Source organism: Oenanthe melanoleuca, unplaced genomic scaffold, assembly GCF_029582105.1.
Source record: "Oenanthe melanoleuca isolate GR-GAL-2019-014 unplaced genomic scaffold, OMel1.0 S160, whole genome shotgun sequence".
Lineage (NCBI taxonomy): Eukaryota > Metazoa > Chordata > Aves > Passeriformes > Muscicapidae > Oenanthe > Oenanthe melanoleuca.
In genome coordinates this window covers 18109-27627 of record NW_026612809.1, presented here as the reverse complement: position 1 = coordinate 27627, position 9519 = coordinate 18109, and the positions used below count along the sequence as shown (strand labels likewise).

The 9519-nt window shown below is 46.9% G+C and overlaps 1 protein-coding gene across 1 annotated transcript; it reads right to left on the bottom strand.

The window, feature by feature from the left end:
* Positions 1-4587: 4587 nt before the first annotated feature.
* Positions 4588-5591, bottom strand: LOC130266709 (WW domain binding protein 1-like). The gene is given in 3 exon segments (XM_056515972.1): positions 4588-4758; positions 4761-5423; positions 5529-5591. Coding segments are annotated over 3 exon segments (891 nt in total). The 3' UTR covers positions 4588-4593.
* Positions 5592-9519: the final 3928 nt, after the last annotated feature.

Here is a 9519-nt window from a genome sequence, read left to right as displayed (position 1 = left end):
AAATAGGTATGTCTGGTGCAGCAGTAGAAAATTTCAGGCTCCTGAGGTGTAAATATTTTTATTTAAATAATAATGTAAGGTATTTTGCCGGGGCTTTTTTGTGTTTTTTTTTTGTTTTGTTTTGTTGTGTTTTGTTTTGCTTTGTTTTTTTTTTTAATTTGTTTGGTTTTGTTTTGGTTTTTTTTTTTCTCACAGGGAGCCTGAAAATTTCTACTGCTGATTTTTTAATTTTACAGCTAGAAAGCAAAGTTGGAAACAGGGTTAGAGTTAGGGTTAAAACTAGAGCTAATATGAAATAGAGAGAAAGAGCAAAACGGAGTTCGGGTTAGGGGAAAATAGTAAAACAGAGTTAGAGAAACAGAGAAAGACTTTCAGTGGAAGAGTGGTAGAGGGATATAAGGAAACAGCCATAGAGTTAGAGAACCAGAGAGACAGAGTTAGAAGCAGTGAGAAACAGAAACACAGAGATAGAGTTAGAGAGGCAGTCAAAAATAAAGTTAAAAACAGAAAAGCACAGTCATAAATAGACTGAAAGGTAAAGTGAGAAGCAAAGCAAGAAATACAGTGAAAAAAAAAGACTAAATCACACCAAAGAAAGACAGGAGCCAAGGGGAAGAAGTGGGGTATCCTGACTAGGGGTGACTTAACTTTATTGAATGAATGTTTTTATTCACAGCAAAACACAGCAAGGTGTACAAAGGCAAGGACAGGTACCAATTCAATTACAGATACACTCCATGGACACAGTGCTAAAGGTGAATTTACATACAGAGCAAGGCATGGAAATGCAGCAGCAAGTGCAAACACAGAACAATACAGGGGAACAAAAACCAAATATATAATTGGCATAATACGTTGTATTGTGTGACAAAGGTGGCTTTCATCCTTTTTTTTTTTTTTTTTTTTTTTTTTTTTTTTTTTTGATAAATTAAAAAGATGCCTTGTATTCTTGGAGTGTTGCATTCTACCTCTGTTGTTTTTCCTGGTAGTCTGGATCCTCTGCTTAGATTTTTTTCTTCATTTTTTAGATGTCCTGGGTGTTTTGGATGTCCCGATTGAGGGCAGTGATGGCTTTCATGAAGAAATCTTCAAATGAAGACAGGATTATCCAAACACTTCCCTTCCCTGCTGCACTAGAAGCCAGGAATATCCTGTTGCTTCAGTCTGAAAACGGAACAGGTACAGGTTTTTTTGGTATTGTGTCATTTCTACCAGCGGTGTGAAAGGGGCATCATTTTGAGCCATTTTTAATAATTTTTGGGGATATTTTTGGGGTGTTTTTGGCTGGTTTTTTTGGGGTGTTTTTTGGGGTTTTTTTCTCACTTTGGCCACCTGGTCCAGCTAATTTTTGGAGTTTTTTTGGGGAATATTTTTGGTAATTTTGGGGGATGTTTTTGGGAATTTTTTTCAGGATTTTTGGAAATTTTGGGAGGGGCGTTTGGTAATTTTTGGGATTTTTTTGGTGATTTTTTGGGGCATTTTGGGGGGGGAAATTTTTTGGGAATCTTTTTGGGATTTTAGGAAATTTTTTTCGGGTTTTTGGGAATTTTTTGGGGATATTGATGGGGATATTTTTGGGGGTTTTTTGAGGGTTTTTTGGGACTTTTTTTGGGATTTTCTGGGATTTTTGGGGGGTTTTGGAATTTGTTTGGGAATTTTTTGGGGATATTTTTGGTAGATTTTGTTGGTTTTTTTAGGGAATTTTTGGGGGATTTTTGGGGATATTTTTTGAGGATTTTTGGTGATATTTTCGGGGTGTTTTTGTGTTTTTTTTTCACCTTTGGCTGCCAGGTTATGGGGATGTTGGAGGTTTTTTTGGGGTGTTTCTAGGGGGGTTTTTGGGAATTTTTTGGGGGGCTTTTGGTAATTTTAGGGTGTTTTTTTGGGAACTTTTTGGGGTGTCTTGGGGAATTTATTTGGAAGCTTTTGGGGATTTTTTGAGGATTTTTTTGGAAGTTTTGGGGATTTTTTGGGGAGTTTTTTGGGGAATTTTGGGGGGGGGATTTTGTTAATTTTGGGGGACATTTTTGGGGTGTTTTTTGGGTTTTTTTCTCACCATCGGCCGCCGGGTTATTGTGATTTTGTGGGATTTTTGCGGGGGTTTCTAGAGGGTTTTTTTGGGAGTTTTTGGGTTGGTTTTGGTAATTTTAGGGGATATTTTGGGGGGTATTCTTGAGGTATTTTTGGTGGTTTTTGTTCTTACCTTTGGCCGCCAGCTCCAGGTGGTTTTTGGGGTTTCTTTTGGGGATGTTTTTGGTAATTTAAGGAGATTTTTTTGGGGATTTTTTGGGGGGGAATTTTTTTGAGGGTTTTGGTAATTTTGGGGGATAATTTTGAAATTGTTTTTTTGAGGTTTTTTTTTTTTTTAATTTTTGGGGGGATGTTTTGGGATTTTTGGGGAGTTTTCGGGAATTTTGGAGGGATTTTTTGGGGGATTTTTTTTAAATTTTGGCGATTTCTTTGAAATTTTTTGGGGGTATTTTTGGGGGTTTTTGGGGGTTTTTTTTTCTTACCTTTGGCCGCCAGCTCCAGGTGATTTTTGGGGAATTTTTTGAGGATATTTTTGGTAATTTTTGGGGAATTTTTTGGATTTTGGTAATTTTTGGGGGTTTTGTGGTAATTTTTGGGATTTTTTTGGGATTTTTTGGGGGATTTTTCGGGGGAATTTTTTGGGAACTTTTTGGGGATTTTTTAGGGAATTTTTTTCGGGTTTTAGGGAATTTTTTGGGAATATTTATGAGGATTTTTTAAAATTTGTTTGTTTTAGGTTTTTATGGGCCTTTTTTGGGGATTTTGGGGGGATTTTTGGTGGGTTTTTGGAACTTCTTTGGGAATTCTTTGGGGAAATATTTTTGGTAATTTTTGGGGGATTTTGGGGGGCTTTTTTCTTACCTTTGGCCGGCAGCTCCAGGTGGTTTTTGGGGTTTCTTTTGGGAATGTTTTTGGTAATTTTTGGAGGTTGTTTGGGGGATGTTTTTGGGGAAATTTTTTGGGGGATTTTGGTAATTTTTGGGGCTATTTTTGGGATGGTTTTTGGGGGTTTTTTGAGGTTTTTTGGAATTTTTAGGGGGATATTTTGGAATTTTTGGGGGGATTTTTGGGAATTTTTGGGGGGATATTTTCTGGGGATTTTTTTGGGAATTACTTTTGGGCTTTTGTTAATTTTTTGGATTTTTTGGGGATGTTTTTTGGTGGTTTTTTGAGTTTTTTTGCGGATTTTTGGGGGGATTTTTTGGGGGTTTGGTGTAGTTAGCCACAACCGCACGGAAGATCTCGGGTTGTACGAGGAGGTAGGGCCCCTTCCTCTCCGTTGAGTTGCCAAGTTACGTAACCGCAAAAGGAAGTGACGTGGGCACGCCGCGGTTCTATAAGCGGGTGTCCACAGGAAAGAAATTGCATTTCGCCGTTCACCACATTGGTGTGATGTGTGATCTGTCCGGCAAGGTAGTAAGTGCGCCGTGGTCTCGCTCCTAACCAGGTCGCACTAGCCTAAGCTACAGGCTTGAGCGGCGGGCGACGGGAAGCACGCTGGCGGAGGAGACGACCGAGGCAGCTGGCTGACCCCGGTGGGGAGGACGCTCCCAGTACCACCGAGATGGAATCACTCGGGAAGGTAATTGAAGAAATCCACACACAGTGGGGAATTCATTGCAAGTTTAATGACTTTAATACTGCTATTAGGCGGTTGTTAATGCTGAATGCTATTGATCGTCCTGTGGACGTTTTGCACTCCGAATGTTGGGGGTTGTGCACGACTGCTCTTGCTGAAGACGTTATTGCCTCCGGCTCTAGTAAATGTCTAAAGAGATGGGGCAAAGTTAAACAAGCATTGACAAAGGCTCTAGAAGAGCAAGAGACGTGGAAGGCAGCCCAGCAATGTTTAAGAGCCATTCCGAAGCTGGGTGTTGGAGCCGCAACTCAGACTGTTGTTACCGATAACCTTGCAAGTTCACATTCGTTGTTGGATACTAACAACCCTTCGCTGTCGCGACCCTCATCTCCACTCCCGACCTCCGATCCTAAACCTAACCCAAACCCACTTCCCCAACGCGATAGTTCCCCGTTTTCTAACGCCGGTACTAATGATATTAATGAAAGTGAAATGAAAATAAGACCACCACCCTATGCCCCACAAAATGGCGCCGAAGGGGAGCGGGAGGGGCGGGGCCAACAGCTGATTCCCGCCACAGACATGCGCGGTCAAGACCAAGGGGAGGGAGGCGTGGTTTCTAACTGGGAGGGGAGACCGGAGGCCTATCAGAGAGCGAGCCATCACACGTTTCCTTATATGGCCAAGAAGCCCCTAGAAAAAAGGCGGAGTAAGGCAGGCGTCGCCATCGCCCACCAAAAACCCAGAGGGCGGAGTCCAACTAAAAAGCACAGTCTGCCGGAAGTCCCTGACCACTCCACTTCCTCCCAGTCAGAGAGCGAGGTCGAGACACCCCTAAGGCCGAGCCGGGATGAGTGGTGCAAGGAGTTTAAATCTAGAAAACAATGTCCTTCTTGCGCAAAGCCCAGCTTCGATTCAGATTTCTATTCGGATTCCGACCCAGACTCAGAGCTTATGCCGGCAACATTTGCCGAATTTGTAAATCAAACCCCGTGGCGTGCAAACAAAAAGAGCTCCTCCGTGGCACTGAAGAGCCCTTCCTCCTCGTCCCCGTGGGGACGGCTGCTGCAGCTGTCGCAGAAGTCCAGGGGCCCGTCCAGAGCGTCGTCAATGAGCCCATCAAAGTCCTTGAGGTCGTCGTGGTGATGACCCCGGTTGCACACACACACACTTCTATGCCCGAGTCGCCGGTGAAACGGCGCTGCCTGCCCGGCGTCTTGTCCTTGGCGTCGGGGATGGCGCCGCTTTGCTCCAAGCTTTTAGAGCTGTAACCTTTCAGCAGTTCCTCCTTGCACTCCGTATCCTTATCGGGACCGGCCCTCTCCACCAGCTCGGCTCCCGTGCTGGCGCCGCTGGGCTCCATGCGTTGCGTTTTGGCCACGGCTCTCTCACCCAGCACGGTGGTGGAGGGCTCGGGGTCCCCGCGGCCGGGCGCCCCGGTGCTGTCAGTACTGCTGGTATTGCTGCTGGGTGCTGCAGAGCTGCTCTGTGCTGGCTGCAGGGCTCTGGGCGTGTCCGGGATTGTGCTACTGCTGCCTGCTGGGACACACTGCTGATGTAAGGCACTGTACGGGGGCGGGGGGGTCGGCGGTCGGTTCACCACTTCCTCATAGGGAGGTAGCAAATAATTTGGCAAAAACCGGAAATAGAAGGGCAGGGCTGAGTAGTTATGGGCCTCCCGGTAGGCGATCAGGTTGATCTCGTGCTGCCGCTGCTGGGCCTGCAGGCGGTGCTTGGTGCGGCGGTGATGGCAAGCACAACAGCAGCTGAGGATGATGATGATGGTCCACACCAGCCAAAACCCTTCTCCTGTGAATTATCTTCTTTCATTAACAAAATCCAGTTTCCTGCTCAAGTCACTCCCTCTCCCTCTCCAGGACATTTAGCAAATGTCAGTATCTTGACAAGCTCTCTCAGCCTGGGCGGGCTCCGCGCCGGCGGGCAGCCCCTCGGGCAGGGCCTGGAGCAGCAGCAGGGCCATGGCGAGCCCTCAGTTTCACCGTGGAACACACCAGTTTTTGTCATTCCCAAGCGCAGTGGCGAAGGTTTTCGCCTGTTACATGACCTACGAGCTGTCAACAAAAAGATTCAGCCAATGGGACCAGTGCTGCCCAAGCTGCCCAGCAATTCTTTTATACCCACAAACCAGCCTTGTGCCGTGATTGATATTAAAGGCTGCTTTTTCTCAATTCCGCTGCATGAGCAGGACAAAGAGCGGTTCGCCTTTTCCATCATTTTTTCAAATGGTCATCAACCTAGCCTTCGGTTTCAGTGGAAGGTTCTACCCCAAGGCATGATCAGCTCTCCCACGATTTGCCAAATCGTCGTTAGCAAAGCCCTGGCCCCAGTCCGATTGAAGAACCCCGAAGCAACAATCATCCAGTATATGGATGACATCTTGATCGCCGCCTCCACATCAAGCCAAGTAGACGCCATCGTAACAGAGGTTTCAAGTGCCCTGAAAATCAACGGGTTTGAAATAGCAGAAGCAAAGATAAAAAAGGGCCCTTCCGTCACCTTTTTGGGCGTAAAAATTGACAGTTCTTGTGTGTCACCTCCTGCATTCAAAATCCGACGCGACGTCAAGACGCTGCATGATGTTCAGCAGCTGGTAGGGTCTTTACAGTGGCTGCGAAACACCATCCTTATTCCCCCAGAGGTCATGTCCCCCTTGTATGACCTCTTGAAAGGCAAGCACCCCTGGGAATCCAAAGTTATCTCAAAAGAGGCCGCCCACTCGCTTGATTACATCGAACGACAGTTGGCTGTAGCTGCACTAGCTAGGTGGAATCCCAACCTGCCTTTAGACCTGTACGTGCATTTCACAAAGGAGGGGGGAGTCGGAGCGTTAGCTCAAGGCCCTCCCGAGTCAGCCAAGCCAGTGCAGTGGGTACTCCTGGGAAAATCTCAAGGAGCCTTTACTCCCGGAGTTGAGTGCCTCGGAAGTGTAATTATGAAGGGCCGAAAGCTCGCCCTGAACCATCTAGGCTCCGAGCCCACAAAAATATATCTCCCATTCAGAAAGCAAATTCCTTCTGCATCGGTAGCGCTTTCAGAACACCTTGCACTAGCTCTGTTCGGATTCGGAGGAGAACTCTGCTACGCCGCGAAAGCCTCCATGGATTCAGCTACTCGCTGTAGTGGACATTAATCTCCCACCTAAAGTCCTAGATCGACCTCTACCCGGTCCAACTGTGTTCACGGATGCATCATCAACAACCTCTACAGCAGCAGTCGTATGGCAAGAACAAGGTCGGTGGCAATGTGTAAAAATGAAAGATCAGTCTTTGTCTGTTCAGTTGCTAGAAGCGTCCGCAATAGTGCTGGCTTGCAACTTGTTCCCAACCAACCATCTCAATATCGTTACTGACTCCTTGTTTGCAGCAAAGCTCTGTCAGTCCATGTCTCACCCAGGCGTTGCCATTTCACCGGCTGCTTTAACGATTGAAGAAGCACTGCACTCACGACAAGGCACTGTGACAGTCATCCATATAAACAGCCACAGCCCCATTAAAGGATATTTCCAGCTGGGAAATGATAAAGCTGATGCCGCAGCCAAGAACCTATGGACCTTACAAAGCGCGCGACAGTTGCACGAGTCCCTGCACATAGGAGCCAGAGCACTAGCCAAGCAATGCGACATTTCCATGTCTGATGCCAAGCACATTGTAGCCACCTGTCCTTACTGCCAGAAGTCTCCATTGTGGTCCTGTGGTGTCAGCCCTAGAGGCCTAAAAGCCTCAGAAATTTGGCAAACCGACTTCACACTATGCCAGCTACTAAAACCCAGAGCGTGGCTCGCTGTTACCGTAGACACGTTCAGCGGAGTCATTATTGGGACCCAACAGGCGAAAGCAAATTCTAAAGCTGCAGTCCAACACTGGTTATCAGCCATGGCCTGGCTCGGTATCCCAAGGCAAATTAAAACAGACAACGGAACTCGTTTTGTTTCAAAAGCGGCCCAAGAATTCACCAACAAATGGGGCATTGTCCTGAAGCAGGGCACTCCATACAACACTACCGGACAGGCCATTGTGGAGAGAGCCAATCAAACCCTAAAGTCAAAACTGGAAACTCTGGCAAGGGCTGAGGGGTTTGTCAGTACCATTCCCCCGTCAGAGCAGCCACGTTTGCTCGCAACTGCCATGCTCGCCCTAAATTAATTTCCTAGAGGGGATCAAGGTCAGGCTCCTTCACAGAAGCATTGGGCTGTAGAAGCGGTGCAAGAGGGTCCCCCGGTCAGCATAAAAAATGAGTTAGGAGAATGGGAAACAGGGTGGAAACTAGTTGTAACTGGCAGAGGGTACGCAGCAGTAAAAAGAGATAATGACATTAAGTGGTGCCCCTTAAAATCCATAAGGCCGGTTTTGCCTAGCAAAAGCTAACAGGCACTCTGAGTATTTTCCCACAGGTCTCCTATTACAGGCCATCAGCCAAGCCTCCGACTCTCTTCTTGTGCCTTTGCATCCTGTTGACATCGATCCACCTCAACACCGGCCATCACCCTTATCAGCCCCACGTCTGGACGTTTCGAAACTTCATCACTGGCGCCATCATAGGCCAGACCGAAACCAACACTCCAGCCTGGACCGTGCGCCTGACAGACATTTTTACCAGCGATCGATCCGGCCAAGCCTCTCAAGTCATCAAGGTAGGGACATATTGGTGCCCGAGTAATAACCCCGGTAAAGAGTATTGCACCTACCCAGGTTACTGGTTCTGTGGATATTGGGGATGCGAGACCATAGTAACTGGCAACCGATGGAAGCCTCCCAAGGAAGACGAATTCTTAAAAGTGACAGGTTGGCCCAGTAGCTGCATTTCCAGGAGCACTTACCAAGGTAAGCATCCTGGAAACTGCACACATCTCACAGTTACGGTCCTGCGGGCGAATGATCCATCTTGGGCAATAGGCAAGTTATGGTCAATTTACATGCATGAAGATATGTCTCTCACCCGCAATCCTGACAGAGGCGCTGTCGTGCAAATCATTAGGTCCCCATCACATAAGCGACACATAGCAGTAGTGCCTAATGAATTGGCGACCTTTCGAAAAAATAAACCACCCATGGCCACCTTATCCATGGAGAAAAAAACCGCTTGCCACCGCTACCTTATTAAACCCTGCACAAGCTATTCCTACACCCGAGACCCTTTCGCAAAATTTGTTTACCCGAATGTTGCGTGCTGCCTTTATATCCCTTAACACCTCACGTCCCGAACTCACAAGGTCATGTTGGTTGTGTTACGATTCCAGACCGCCCTTTTACGAGGGAATTGGTTCCAACAAAACCTTTAAATATTCCCAGGAAGCCAGTCCCAAACAATGCAAGTGGGATGCTCCCAGCAAAGGGATCACCCTAGGAATAATTTCAGGCTATGGAGCTTGTATAGGAAACAAAAGTGTTAAAACCCAAAATAAAGAGCTGTGTGGCTCCTCAATCCGCTTAGACCAACGCAAAAAATGGGCCGTTCCTGCATCGGGAAATATGTGGGCTTGTCACGCCACCGGGCTTACCCCCTGTGTTTCCGTAAAGCACTTTAACGAAATTAACGATTTCTGTGTTCAAGTTGTTGTCATTCCCAGGATCCTTTACCACACGGATGATGAGGTCACGCTGCACTTCGAGACTGAGCCGCAGCGAATAAAACGGGAAGTAGCCACCGCAGTCAGTCTAGCAGTTCTGCTAACTTTCGGAGGAACAGGTGCAGCCACCGGCATTACATCACTAGCCACACAAAAACAAAGCCTGCAGCAGTTACAGCAAACAATAGACGAAGACCTCCTTGAAATCCACGGAAATATTTTAAGACTGGAAGAATCTTTGTTTTTCCTGTCAGAAATGGTCCTCCAAAATAGGCGAGGTCTGGAGCTGCTGCTAATGCAGCAGGGAGGATTATGCGCAGCT